The sequence below is a fragment of the Chionomys nivalis genome, chromosome 9 (genome assembly GCF_950005125.1).
Source record: "Chionomys nivalis chromosome 9, mChiNiv1.1, whole genome shotgun sequence".
NCBI classification, from domain to species: Eukaryota; Metazoa; Chordata; class Mammalia; order Rodentia; family Cricetidae; genus Chionomys; species Chionomys nivalis.
Genome location: NC_080094.1, coordinates 308694 through 323433, shown reverse-complemented (window position 1 = coordinate 323433; position 14740 = coordinate 308694). Strand labels below are relative to the sequence as shown.

The following is a 14740-nucleotide window of genomic DNA, read 5'->3' as shown; positions in this document are numbered from 1 at the left end:
GGGAGGCTGTTTCCCTGTGCCTCATAGGAACCCCCAGATGTTTATGACAGTTCCAAGTAAAATGACCATTGTTAGTGCTTTTGTCTTGGCCTTCCTAGACCCTTTTCTCCTCATACTGGGTTAAGCCTGCGTTATAGGATCTCCCTAGCAGCCAGCCTGTCCCTTGTTGATGCTAGATGTCTTTCTAGGAGTCTTCACTGGCTAAATTGGCCCTTGTTCTTAGTGTAGTTTGATGGGCTGTTTTCAGCACCCCTCCATTGGCCATGATTCCAGATGACTTTCAAGAGGGTACTACTATATTTGTTCTTCAGTGTTGGTGCTGGTATCCTAGCCAGAAGCCCCTACCCCCACCCACCTCTATGTGGGAGCTTGTGGTGTGTTCAGTTCAGCTTTCCTGCCAGGGCTGGGAAGCTGAGTCCTGTCGTTTTGCTGGGCTCACAAGATTAATTTTCTAGCCCAAGTAGGCTGGAGGCCTAGAGGCAGGTTTAGAAACTGCTCCATTTGGAGGAACTGCCTCCCTAATGTTACCAGTCCTTTCCCGTTTGGGGTGGGACTTTGCTTCTTCTGCTGTCTCCAGTACTTCTTCTAGCCTTCCCCTTCCAGTGGGGGTCTTGGAGCTCTGAACCATTGTTTTTGCCCTAGTTGTTTTGGTTTGGTTTGGTTTGGGGTTAGTGGAGGGGCAGGGTTGGTTCCTGTGGCTGGTTGTAGCAGAACCATCGAGGAAGAGATTGGAGTTCCCATACTGCATGAGAACAAAGTGGCACCACCCCCAGATCAGGGGTGAGGTCTTCCTGGTGAGGCTGTACTCACTTCTTGCTGTATCCCTTCTGATCCCACTCCCTGTACAAAGCCAGTCAGTGAGCCTTTGTGCATTCACAGTACTTAGGTGCTAACTTTTCTGCCTTTCCAATGTAGACTATAGTGCCACCCCTTGTCTGTGGCACCTGTTCTCTCCTTCCTAGTCCTTCAGGGGTTCAGTGAAAGTATTTCCCTGTGCCCCAATACACACGCCACAGATGTTCACAGAACGTGGCACTATTTGGTGTTTATGTCTCTTTTCTCTTCCCCAGGACTGCCAGGGTTTATCATAAGCCGTAGCTAGAGTCTGATGAAATTTTTGAGCCTACCATCTCACAGATGAGGGGACACCCTTGTGGTGACTCCAAGTGTCTATGGAGCCACTGCTTGTGCTGGAAGCTTAGGTTCTCAACTCTACCTGGTATCCCCTCCAGGTGCCCCTCAAGCCCGCTCTCTACGCACTACCAATGCTGCTGGCATTTCTTGAGTCGGCTCTGGGCTGGGCCGGGTCCCAGTCCTGCAGTGTCCAGGAGGTACTCCGACACTACCAGGCTGTCATCTTCCAGGACTTGCAGGCTGCCATGCAATGGGCTGGGACGAGAGCCCAGCATACAGAGCCTGGGTCCCGGCACCACCACCTGACTGGAGCTGGTGGAGGTCAGGGACAACCAGGGGCCTCCTGTGATGCCCAGAAGGTATGGAGAGGTACCCCCGCCTACACCTGTCTGTCCTCAGGCCCCGTCCCCACCCCCGTCCTGCCTTTCCCCTCTTTCCGTCTCAGGAGCGCAGCATCTTACTGTCTATTGAGTCCCTGGGTCAGACCCTTCTTGGGAGCGTGGCTGGAGTTCCCCACAATGCATTAGAGAAAGCGGCGTGGACAGTAGCGGTGCGCACCAAGGCAGTGATGCACAGGCACTGCCGGACATCCAGCAGGGTATGTGTCCTCAATTGCCCTTCCACTAAAGACTGCCATACCAATGTCCCGAGGCTTTGGGCTCGAGTAACTCGCTTCCCTCGGGGCTGAGTACAGGTTGTGAGATAAAGGCAAGGGTTCAGGATCTGTATGCACGCACTTACAACTGGTCCCCACTAGCAGATCCTGCAACCCAAGAGGCGTCCAGAACAGCAGCGTCCCAGCCGGAGGAGGCTCCTGCTACGTGCCCTGCACGCTGTCGCCACCTGCTGGGAGAAGCTCTTTTCGCTGAGTGCCATGGCCACCAGAGAATTCTAGCACTGCCCGCCCTGTCCTTACGCCCACATTTCACGGTAGACTGGAAGCAAGCTTTGGTTCATGTTTTGACAGTGCCCCCTCTTTCAGCTCATACTGCCTGCACTCAAAGGCCCAGGATGTGGAGAAGAGACCACACTCCTTCATGGCTATTCTTCCACATACCCAGTGAGGCCCCAATAAATGGAGCAAGTAGTGTGGCCTGATTCTTCTACCTTTGCCTGACTGGTTATTGGCCCTGGACCACCCAGGGATCGTGGCAATGTTGTACCTCCCAGCTTCATACAGCAGGGGGTGTGGGTGGGACATTGGACCTGTCCTAACATAGTGTCTAAGGCAGGGAAGCCCCAACACCCCCCCCCCCTCCACACACACACAACTTGGTTAGGGGTTTTAAAACGTCATGCATCCGTCCTGCCCAACACTGGACCGGAGGAGAGGGTGGAAATGGAGAGGAGGGGAAGGCTGAGCTTGGTGGATTTAGAGCAAAACAACCGGATAAAGGAAACAGGACTTAGAGGAAGCCAGCCTTGCTGCCCTGGCCACAAACTAGACCAGGCCATTTCCTGCTGCCCCTGGGGGATGGGCAGAATGGGGTGGGGGACAACTCCACAAGCTGCCCCAGACTTGTCTGTTGAACTGACAAGGCTGACCCCACTACCTACATAAGCCTAGGTGGAATGGTTCTAGCCCTGAACAGAAGGAGGCAATGTCCCTCGGGCTCTTTGCCTCATCATAGGATGTGGAGCATGAGAGCCTCCAGAATACCTTGCTCTGTGTCTGTCAAACAAGAGACCGAAAAGACAGTGGTAGGGCAATCTACAAGAGCAAGAAATAGCCCTGAAGTCCTTCATGCCTCCATTGGTGCACATGTGGTCTGCCCAGTGGGACCTTTTGTCTCTTTCCACAGTTGAAGAAGCTGAGACATGGAAAGGGTGTAGGACCTTCGTTGATCACACAGAAGAGTTGGGATCAGCTTTGGACCCAGAGTGTGGTTTGTAGAAGAGAAATAGAGCTTTCTGGATATCAGTATGCATTTAAATAATTTGATTCAGATTTCTAATGGCCTCACAAGCCGCCTTGGAGCACATTTTGGTCCTGCTCCATGGGGTAGGAGAAGTACAAGTGTGGAAAAGTACAAGGTGGGGACTTGCCAGAGAGCGCCTAAGTACACATACCTTCAGCAAAACCAAACCTAAAACGATTGTGTGTGCGTGTATGTGTGTCTGTGTGTGTGTGTGTGTGTGTGTGGCAGCTGTTGTGAGGGGACAAGGGGAAGCATGGGCCATTGCAGGATCCTAGCCCTACCCAGGAAAATACCAGTGGAGGAGGGGCGGATGACTGTGGACCTGGGCTGATGAGCTTTATTGGGCATGCTGGGGTATAGCCAATGTCCCAGTAGAGAAAAAGGCCCAATTTTGTTGAAATGTAAGCCATAGGGCAGCAGAACTTGACTAAAGAGTGGAGTCTGGAGAAAGTAACAGTTCGAGCACTGAGCTGGAAGAGGGCAATTTGGACAGCCCTCCATGGAGATATCCATGCACCCATTTTGCAGGGCCACCTGTACTTATACTTGTCCCAACTTTAGATCCTATTGGGAAATCCCTTGAGTCGTAGTGAGCATCCCACAGCCATCTTGCTGTCCAGTTCCACTGTTCAGAGCAGTCAGACTGGGGAGGTAAGGAACAGGGTGTCCTGACTCCCACCTTCCTCTCTTCAAATGAGGAAAAACCCAACAAGCCACGGTCTCCTGGGACTGGAGGTGAAGTAGACGCCTCGAGAGTTTCAGGGAATAAATGTTGATGCCTAAACCCTGTACCAGACTGCACGTTTAAAGACCACCTGAATTCTGTGCCCATGGCTCTCTGCAGGAGCCCTGGACACATCAGCCTGTGGTTATCAACACACTGGAATGACTGTCCTCCTGCAGGATGAGGACAGGTACAGATTCAGGATCAGAGCTGAGGGGCAACCAGAATGTTACTGAGACCCTAGGTCCTTTACTCTCAGTCCAGGGACCTAAGTGGAGGAGGCTCCCTGGAGCTTCTTTGTAGTTGAGGATAGGGCATCATCCTCCTCATGCACACCTAACGTAGCCCAGCACAGAAACTGCCCCACAGTTGCTGGTTGCTGACAGCTAGAAAGACCTTGGAGATACTGAGGCTGAGACATGGAGCTGGAGACTACTGGTGCTGTCCAACCCCACACAAGCTTTCTCAGAGCTTGACTTTTCAGGGAGGTGGGGTGTGAGGATTACAGATGGGACCCCCCAAGGCACTGGCCAGGCCTGTGCAATTTCCTGCAGCCCAGGAAACAGGCCTCCATATGTAACCCTGGAAGACAGAGACTGGCAGGCTTTGAAGGGAGTCTGGGTACCACGGCCTCCCACGACTAGGAGCCTTTGAAAGAACATCTGGAACTTGGGCAACAGCTATGGATGACAAGCTAGTCCTTTGGTTTGCAAATCCCAAAGTTAATCTTGACTTTGCTACTTGTGTGTTAACAACCCCGCTCCACCTCCCATAATGCAGCAGGGAGCGAGGGCTGCAGCCTCTTCTGTGTTAGGACAGCACTTCCTATCCTGCCATCTACCACACTAGCATAGGAGTGTGGGCGAACTGAATAAAGGGAGCAGTAAGAATGGGCATGTCTGTCTTGTGCCCTGTGAGTGCAGAGCCACCATGAAGCATGTAGAGCTCTGAACTTAGCTGCAGTCCTAAAGTTGGGCTCGCTTTGGCAGCACACACACTAAAACTGGAGTGCTACAGAGATCAGCACGGCCGCTGTACAAGGATGGTGCACACATTTGTGAAACATTCCACATTTTTTTCTAGTTAACAGCTTCTTGAATGGGAGACAATAAGTAGACCCGGGCTTGGTTCAAGTTCCTCATCCTTAGGCCAATCCATTGGTAGGTATCACACCACCACTGTGAAATCCTATGGTAGATGTAAAGGAAGGTTCAACTAAACAAAATAAAAATAAAAATAAACAACTGGGCTCCTACAGGGCTTGGGTAGCACTATAGTCAGGGCTGTGGAGGAGAAGGAGATATTTCCCTGGCCTGCACACTACCTGGCCTTGTAGACTTGTGGGTACTCGGCCCTTGCAAGACCTGCAGGTGTGCAAGAAGGCTGCTTCAGCTGTAGCTAACTGGAAACAAGGCCCTCTACTCCAGGAAGCACACATTACTGGGGCAGGGGTTGGGGGGGGGGAGCGAGGCAGGTGTTGAGGCCCATTGTCCCTGCCAGTGGCCTTCAGGATCCTGGGGGTGGGGAGAAAGGGACAGTCCCCATCCTGCCCTCTCCTCGGGAAAATTTTGCTTTGTAAACAGAGAAACACCCACATACACCACACACCCTACTCCACTAGGATCTGGAATACCAGCAAAGAGGTAACACCTGCTATGGGAAGTGAGTCCTTGTTTGGGTGGAAATGGGAAGGGTCAGGCTCTTGGCAGCAGTGCCATGCCTGCTGTGGGGGAAGTGGGACATCCTGGGGTACCAGCTCCTGGGTCTCTTGCTGTATAGACGCGAGCGATTTCTGCTACTTGTCTGTTTGATGCACTCTGTGCTCAGTAGTGCACTGGGTAGCATTCCAGTCCAGTTGTGACAGTTTGTGGCTCAGAGAGAGTGGCAGCCAGGGCTCCCAGGTGAGCAGGCTCTGTCCTTGGACTGCCCCTGGCGCCCCCTACCCGGCACAAGGCCAGGGGTCAGGGCTGCAGAGCAAGATAAGCCCAGTTTCCTGCACTTACTCCCAGAGCTGTGACTCCCAACACTTCCTGTTTTCTGGAGGGCAGACAGGGGTGTGGGAGATTGGGCAAGGTGGTGGGGGCTGGGGTCATGAGACAGAGGGTGGGGCTGTGGGGGAGGGGCCATAGGAGATGGGATGAAGTCATAGAGGGGAGGGCTTGAATACCGGGTGAAGTAGCCAAGTGAGAGCAGATTCTTGGGAGATTGGGTAAAGTTGTAGGGGCCAGGGTTATAGGAGGCATGTCCCTAGAGGCAACGGTGGGAGGTTGAGTTGTGGGTGGACACAAAGTGGAGCTGTGGGCAGCCAGACCCAAAAGAAGGAGTGAAGTTATGAGCTGGGGTTCTGGGAAACCTGTGAAGTCTTAGGGAAAGGATCCCTGAGAATGGGAGCCAAGGGGCCAGAAGAGCACTATGGACCTGGTATGCACTTAGGCCTTTCCCGATCCTCAGAGACAATTACCCTCTACGAACACTCTTCCCTCCTTGGTGAATTCCCTTTCTAACCTGGAGCACAAGTTTTGTAGGCTTGGTAGTGGTTGACCAAGCCCTGCATAATCTTAGTTTGGAACCAGGCATAGTGGAACATGCCCTGAAATACTTGGGAGACAGAAGTGGCAGGTCTCTGTAAGTTTGAGGCCAGCTTGGTCTACACAGGATGTTCCAAAACAGCCAGGGTGACAGAGAGACCCTATCTATAAATAAATAATAAATAAATAAATAAATAAATAAGCAAACGCATGAACATTTCTTTTTTTTTTTAATATTTATTTATTATGTATACAATATTCTGTCTGTGTGTATGCCTGCAAGCCAGAAGAGGGCACCAGACCTCATTACAGATGGTTGTGAGCCACCATGTGGTTGCTGGGAATTGAACTCAGGACCTTTGGAAGAGCAGTCAGTGCTCTTAACTGCTGAGCCATCTCTCCAGCCCACGCATGAACATTTCTAAAAAGAAAAAACAAACAAAAAGAATATGGGGTGTGGTTTTTTTTTTTTTCTTTTTTTTCTTTTTGGTTTTTTGAGACAGGGTTTCTCTGTGGTTTTGGAGCCTGTCCTGGAACTAGCTCTTGTAGACCAGGCTGGTCTCGAACTCACAAAGATCCGCCTGCCTCTGCCTCCCAAGTGCTGGGATTAAAGGCATGCGCCACCACCGCCCGGCATGGGGTGTGGTTCTTAACCTATGGTTCAAATATTGTTATTAGAAATATAAATTCAAGAAATTTTAATGACAAACTAATAGAAGTTTGTGACATGGTCTCTCTTAAAATATATTGTTTTTACTTTTCTTGTTATAACTGAAACCTCAAAAAGTGGATCCAAGGGCTGGAGAGCTGATTCAATGGTTAAGAGCACTTACTGCTTTTCCAGAGGACCCAAGTTTGATTCCAAACACTCACATAGGTGGCTCATAACTGCCTGTTACTCCAACTCCAGGGACCTAACATGTCTGGCCTCTGTGAACACCCACATAGATGTTGTATATTCTCTCTCTCTCTCTCTCTCTCTCTCTCACACACACACACACACACCACAGGGTGGGCATGGTGATGCACCCCTTTAATCCCAGCACTCAGGAAGCAGAGATAGATCACTAAGTTTGAGGCTGCCACTCTACATAGCCAGTTCCAGGCTAGCCAGGGATACATAGTTTCAAAGCAAGCAAGCAAACACCCTCCACCCCAAAGACTATTAGTACCTGTTACCAGTATCTATAACTATTAGGTAGTTAAGATGTGGTTTAGATAAATCTTCTAATTTTCAATTTGAAATATAATTATCTTATCGAAAAGAAAGTTTTCTAAATTTGTAATTATAACAGTAGTTATAATGAGACATTAAAGAACCACCAAGTAAAGAAAAAGAGATATAAAGTTATAGGTATCAAATATACTTTTGGTAAAAGTTGACTAAAGAGAAAGAAAATTGCTTTCGGATGTGAAAGGATTTCATATGGTGAGGTAAAGATGGTTTCAAATTGAAGATAGACAAGAACAAAGTTGACTATGAGAATTAAACTTAAAGGACGTGGACATAGCTACAACTAAGTTAAAGTTATTAAAAATATTCAAGGCAAAAATTCAATACCCTGAGATAAAATTAATGCTGGATTCTCCGTTTACAACAATAGAAGCTTTTAAAACTATTAATCTTTTTTTTTTTTTTTTTTTTTTTTTTTTGGTTTTTCGAGACAGGGTTTCTCTGTGGCTTTGGAGCCTGTCCTGGAACTAGTTCTTGTAGACCAGGCTGGTCTCGAACTCACAGAGATCCACCTGCCTCTGCCTCCCAAGTGCTGGGATTAAAGGTGTGCGCCACCACCGCCCGGCTATTAATCTATTCTTAGTAAATTTTACCAAAATAGACAACAAAAACAGGCTTGGGGTCGAGAGAAATGGTTCAGTGGTTAAGAATGCATAATGATTTTGTAGAAGATCAGAGTTCAATCCCCAGAACCCACACTGTAAGTCAAGCTCCAGAAGGATCTGATATCCCTGGGTTAGGTACCTACAGCCATGTGTGCACACCTGCCCCCAGCATGTATACAAATTAAAAATAAATAAAAATGACTTGCTTAGAAAAACAAAGATGTTGTTTTATTCTTTTATTAAACATGACATTAAAAACCTGTGATTAAATTTTATTTTTATATGTTTTAAATTTTTTTCCCATTGGTTCTGGCCTTCACTTGCTGAATATCTCCTGAATTAACAATAGGGAAAATTCCATTTAAAATAATTATTCCTGTGCTGGAGAGATGGCTCAATGATTAAGAGAGAATATTGTTCTTGTGGAGGATCTGAGTTCAACACCCATGCGTTTTGTATAGCTTACAGCTGCTCCAAGGGGATCTGATGCTTCTGGCTTCCATGAATACCTGCCCACACATACATATGCACATGTGTGTGCATGCACTCACACACAACACACACAAATCTTTAAAGGAAGAATTATTTCCAACACCCATATAGCAGCTTACAATCATCTGTAACTAGTTCCAGATGTAACTAGAGATCCTACCAAGCATACATATGGTGCACAGATATACATGTAAGCAAAAATACCTATACACATTAAAAATAAATTTACAGAGTGAATCCTTAGATAAGGGGACTATTGTGTATAGCATATCTGATGGCCTTAAGTTTTAGCCCCAGTATCCACATGGTGGAAGGAGAGAACTGACTTAAGCGGGTTGTCCTCTGAGCTCCACACATACCCCATTGCATGATGTGCATGCCCACACACTTACACACTTGCACACAAAATAAATAAAATGTAAATCTGAAAAAGAATAGGGGGTGAAGAGATGACTCGGTGCTTAAGAGCTCTTGATTTTGTTTTGCTTGTTTTATTTTTTGTTTTTGTTTGAGATAGGATTTCTCTGTGTAACAGTCCTGGCTGTCCTAAAGTGCTCGGTATAGAACAGGCTGTCCTTGAACTCACAGAGATCTGCCCACCTCTGTCTCCTGAGTGTTGGGATTAAAGGCTTGCATCATCAGCCACCACCCACAGACAAGAGCTCTTGTTTTTGCAGAGGACTCAGGGACAATTCCCAGTGCCCCACGTGGTGTGGTGGTACTGTCTTTAAGTACAGATTCCTTGGGTCCAGTGCCCTCTTCTGGCCTTCATGGGCACTGCATGCAGGTGGCACACATACTTGTAGGCAAAACACTCAAAAAGATTTGCTTAATTTTATTTTATATGTATGAGTAATTGCTTGTTTTTTTGAGATGGGGTTTCTCTGTGTAGCCTTGGCTGCACTAGAAATCGCTGTATAGACCAGGCTGGCCTCGAACTCACAGAGATCCACCTGCCTCTATTCCTGAGTATGGGGATTAAAGTCATGTGCCACCAACCACCCAGCTAAACAAATCTTTTAAAGCAATTAGTAATTTAAAAATAGGCAAATTCAGCTGGGCAGTGGTGGTGCACGCCTTTAATCCCAGCACTCAGGAGGCAGAGGCAGGTGGATCTCTGTGGGTTTAAGGCCAGCTGGTCTACAAAAGTGAGTTCTAAGATCACTAAGACCAGCCAAGACTGTTATACAGAGAAACCTTGTCTTGAAAAACATAATAATAATAAATAGTAGTAATAGGCAAATTCAGAAGGTAGAAAAGATTTTTTATTGTTTCTTGGGGAAAGTAATGGGTTTCTCTGGAGATGATGAAAAAAACCTCTGAAGTTACATAGTAATGTTTCCCAACTCTGAGAATATCACACTGAAGATCTTGTGTAGGATAGAGCAGAGGGCTTTCTAGTTGCCATTCTTCCATGTGCGAGAGCAGAAGGCAAGTGGGGCCCTATTTGGAACAAGTTCAAGTTGGAGCAAATCCTGGGCAGAGCAGAAACTAGTAGACATTAAGTGATTAGGTTTTCTAGAGTGCAGTTTTGTTGGGAGCAGGGGAGGTCTGAACCCTAAGTAGGCATGCCCACGTGTCTGCCTGCCCCATCTTGGCCTTGTTGGGGCAGGAATCTTTGTGTGATATGTGACTGACTGTTGGTTTCCTCAAGAATATTTGAAGTAAAGATTGTATATGCTGGGGAAACCTTTACCTGTTCTCAGACCCATTTCTCTGCTGGGGATGACTTCACATGTTGCCCAGGCTACTCCAGAAACAGACTGTTTAAGGGCGGGCGATGGAAGCTCAGACCTTGGGCAAGAGGCAGATAGGATGAGGAGTTAGGAGTATGGCTTAGTCTGTGGGTCTACCTGGGAGGGTGGGGATTCAACCTTGGGGGGTGAGAAAGGTCTTCTCAGGTAGGATGACAGGAACCTCACCCCATACACAGCCCAGCACTGATCCACGCTGTCTTTGGTGGTATCATCGTCTACCCTTTTCCGAGCTTGCTAAGCGATATTTTCTGTCCTTTGGAACTTGTAAGTTTGAACTTGGACCCTTGGTAGCCTCATTCCATGACAGATGGGAAAAAGGCTCTTAGGGAGCACCCTGCGCTATCTTCTCTCCACAGAGACAGTGGGACCACACCAGCACCCTTTGGACCTCCACCCTCCTGACCAAGGAAAGAGGATCCTCTGCAGGAATAAAAATATAGAACCTAGAACTGGGAAAATGCCCTGGACCTAGGAACATTGCTTTGGTCTGCCTGCTCTGGGCTGTCCTGTACTTCTTGGTGTGTCCATAGGTTGATGGGAAAATGCCCCACTCCAAGTAGATAGACACTTGGGGACTGCTCTCCTGGATTCAGGCAGCAGGACTGGTCAGGCCCATTGTATTTCTCTGCTTGGAACTTGTCTAATTTTGTCCCTTTCATATGTCTTTGTCCTCTGTCACTGCATGCTACCTATAGAGGATAAGACCCCAAGTGCAGCTCCCCTCACACCATTATTTGAGGTATGTAATTCATACTGGTCAATGTAGAGGTGATACTACCTTGCTTCAGAGGCAGAATACACCTTGTGTACCCATCCTAAACGTGCTGAGAAGCTGGATCCCTATGCATGGACCCAGACGAACTTCTAGCCCCCAGGTTTGTTGCTGCTAAGTTACAAATGGCCATCCTCGCGGAAAGCCATATGGTTGGTTACAGCTTATAGTCATGCTAGGCACTTCACACTTCATGTGGGTGAATCTTGGAACCAGCTGACATTGCAGGGCTCATGGGAATGCGGGTAGGACAGGTTTCTCCTCCAAGAGTGGGAGCTCCTGACTAAGAAGACTTACTAGAAATGAAATATTTATGTGTGTGTATGCAGGGCCACCTCCAGGGTTATTGTTCCATCCCTTTCTAGATGCATATGCTTGTCCAGTAAAGGGCTTTCAAAAGGAGATGGTCTACAAAGAGGCCCTTCAAACCTCCTTAAAGGCGGCTAATGTGATGAAACTCAAGCTAGGAGGCTTAAGGTCTAAGGTTTGAGCACTAAACCTATGTCTGAGCCAGCTGCTCCCTGGGGGAGCAGAGCCAGAATAGCATGGTGCTGCCCCTCTTAGGAAATAAGAATCTTTCTGAGATCTGGTAATGTATCTGTATAACCCTGCAGTTCTGCCCAAGTGAAGAATGCTGTCCTTGGCAGTGCTCAGGCTTAGAGAAGAAAAATGGGATGTAAGCCGGGGGCTGATGACATCTGAGAGCACAGCTGGAAGGATAGAGGACAGCTGTGTGGCTCACCTGGAAGCCAAATAATCTCTGTGGTCAATGTTTATGGGAAACACTGTTGTTCCTGATGCATGGATGCTAGTGCTCACGGAAACCCTTTGAAAGAAAAAAGTTTAATTAAAAATTAAATATAGTGTATTATATATGAATATATATATATATAAAGGCAAAGTAAAAAATACAGTCTCATTCTAGAAAATACATGACAGAAAAGAATTAGATGGTTCAAAAACTTAACCCTGACAGAGGCAGCTAGCACATCCAGGGCCTGGGCTTCCCAGGGAAGGCACACTGCACAGGAACTCCCAGAAGGAGGCATACGAATGACAGAAGTGGTGCCCTTAGGTCACCAGCTCTATAGACTGCTGCATAGCCTAACATACATCTGCGAAAGGAAAGGAGCAGGCAGGGCCCTGCCGTTTGGCCACATGCTGAAGCGCTGGAAGGCAGGGGCTGTGCCTAGCCTGAGATACAGGCACTATAATAGACTGCGCTGCTGGCGTCAGACAGCGCAGAGATGAGGCTACTCTCCTCTGGACACGACATGGCGCGTGGACCCAGTTTGGCCAACGCCACGTGGTAGGGAAGAGTAGTGGTATCCGGTCGAGTCCGGCTGCAGTTGAGATACTGGTCGAATTCGGTGAGATCTACATCAGCCCAAAGGTCGGCGGTAGGCTCCAGTTGCTCTGTTCCCTCAAGAGGTGCGGCCTCAGGTGGTGGTGACAGAGGACTGGGGTACGGGCCTGGCGTGCCAAGGGTGCCATAGTAGAGGCCCGAGAGCGGCGCAGCAGGCGGCACAGTCCTGAGCGCCTCAGCCAAGGGCGCCCCGTAGCAGAAGCTCGGGTCCCGTGCTAGGTCTGGGGCATAGGGTGCCCGGAAAGCCCTCACAGCGCAGTCCTCGGGTGCCAAGGGCGGTGGGAAAAAGGAGGCCTCGCCAGGCTCCAGGCCGTCCAGAGGCGAGCGCTCGGGCGTGGGTAGCCCCAAGCCATCGAACTCTGCGCCCAGCGTGGGCAGCTCGCGGAAGGAACGCGCTGAGCCTGGAGCTGCAGGGAAGGGCTCGGGAGGCGCAGTCGGCTGCACGAGGCCCGGGAGCAAGAGGCCAGGCTCCAGCCTCCGGGCCTTGCGTGCCTGTTTCTTGCGGCGAGGCCGGTACTTGTAGTTGGGATGATCGCGCAAGTGCTGCACACGCAACCGTTCGGCCTCTTCCACGAAGGGCCGCTTCTCTGCTGTGTTCAGCTCCTTCCACGCTTTGCCTGTGGGCAGCAGGAGCCTGTTAGTGGACCGCCGTCGGGCGCACGACCAGCCGATCCCGCGTGCGCCCTGGGCGCGCGGCGCGAAAATGGCATAGAACCCTGCGCCCGGCCCTGGAGCCCCAGATCCCGACCCCCTCCCAAGAGCCCCCTCCCTTCACCTCCCCTCTCTGCGCTCTCAGCTCTCACCCAGCATCTTGCTCAGCACTGCGTTGTGCAGATCCGGGTTTTGTTGTGCCAGTCGCTTGCGCTCGTCCTTCGCCCACACCATGAAAGCGTTCATGGGCCGCCGGATGCGCAGCTCGTCGGCCGTTTGGCGCTCTCCGCGGCCGAAGCCATAGCGCCCTGACTCGGGACTGCGCGGTGGGCTCCGCGGAAGGCTGGACGGCGAGGAGGGCTCGGCGGGCGAGACGTTGGTGACAGGGAGGCCGCGCGGCTCAGCAGCGGCCCCGAGTCCGGGGGCCCATGCACAGTCGCGGCGGGAGGGCGGGTCGTCCTGTGCGCCGTAGCCGGGCGGCGATCTCTGCATTCCAGCTGGGCAAGGCCTGGGCGGAACGCAGCGCGGGAGCGCAGAAGACAGTGGCGGGCACTGTGAAGCCAAGTTCGAAAGGCTGACGAACGTCGGATGGAGACGGTGGGGACGTGGTAGCTTGGTGCCAGGAAGGCATCCCAGATATAGAGACCTCGGGCCAATCCGCAGCAGAGCGGGCGGGCCGGGGCGGGGCTGCCCCCTCTGCGGTGGCTCCCTTTTTTCTTCCCGGCAGGATCCAGCCGAGGCCTCCCCAGCGCAAAGTCCCCCGCCCCAAATGTCTCTGAAGAAGAGACCCCCGAGTAGGAGAGGGCTGCTGGTGTGGGCTGAGGCTCTAAAGGAGAGGTTCTTCAGGGTTGTCAACTTTCAGAGTGGAGCTGCCACCCCACCCACAGAGACAGACCCCCGGGCAGTAATGAGGGGAGGGGGCAGCGGCATTATATTGGATAAAGGAAGATTTATTTTCGCACCAAGTTCTTGGGAGGTCACTTTCATCGTGCACCTCGGAAAAGGGGATGGAATTTTAGAGATGGTCTTTCCTCTTCCTGTCTGTTGACCCTCCCCGATGCTGAGCTCAGTCGGGTAGTTCGAATGCCTCTCCCAAGTTCTGCCCTTGAGGCTGGGGAAAAAGTGAGCCTTTTCTTCCAACTTCCATACCCAAACTCTGGGACAAGGCAAAACCTGGACCTGGCCCACAAGGGAAAGGTAGGCGCAGGGCACAGTCAGTCCCTGCTTCTGTGTGTGGGCTGCTGTAGCTGGTTTCCTTGCCTAGGCCAGACAGCTGTCCCAGGAAGAGATAGGGGCCTGGGCAGATGAGACAGAGAAAAACTGGGTGTTTTCCAAAAGAACCCTCATTCATTTTCTTTTTCTGTCTGTCCAGCCACTCCCCCAGGAAGGGTTCTGGGCTCCAGAAACTGATGGCTTTCTTCTGAGAACTGCCTCCTGTCCATTGCCAAGTGTAAACTTTATAGAGGAAAATCCAAAGTTCTTGACAGCTGTCGGTGACAAGTGCTCTGGACACCCTGCAGCCTTCCCTATCATGTCACAATACCCCACCTTGCACACT

The 14740-nt window shown here is 50.2% G+C and overlaps 2 protein-coding genes and 1 non-coding gene across 3 annotated transcripts; 2 read left to right on the top strand and 1 right to left on the bottom strand.

Annotated features, from left to right (window-relative positions):
• Window positions 1-746: 746 nt before the first annotated feature.
• C9H20orf204 (chromosome 9 C20orf204 homolog) lies at window positions 747-2029 on the top strand. Its single transcript, XM_057781031.1, has 4 exons — window positions 747-794; window positions 1233-1493; window positions 1580-1732; window positions 1895-2029. Exons 1-4 carry the CDS (start codon window positions 747-749, stop codon window positions 2027-2029), a joined length of 597 nt encoding a protein of 198 aa, XP_057637014.1.
• A 2721-nt stretch (window positions 2030-4750) lies between these two features.
• Window positions 4751-4854, top strand: LOC130882152 (U6 spliceosomal RNA). Its single transcript, XR_009057788.1, has one exon. It is a non-coding gene; the product is annotated as a U6 spliceosomal RNA (small nuclear RNA).
• A 7134-nt stretch (window positions 4855-11988) lies between these two features.
• Window positions 11989-13778, bottom strand: Sox18 (SRY-box transcription factor 18). Its single transcript, XM_057780089.1, has 2 exons — window positions 13335-13778; window positions 11989-13148 (listed from the first exon to the last, which is right to left on the bottom strand). The coding sequence occupies exons 1-2, from the start codon at window positions 13672-13674 to the stop codon at window positions 12355-12357; spliced, it is 1134 nt and encodes a 377-aa protein (XP_057636072.1). The 5' UTR covers window positions 13675-13778; the 3' UTR covers window positions 11989-12354.
• Window positions 13779-14740: the final 962 nt, after the last annotated feature.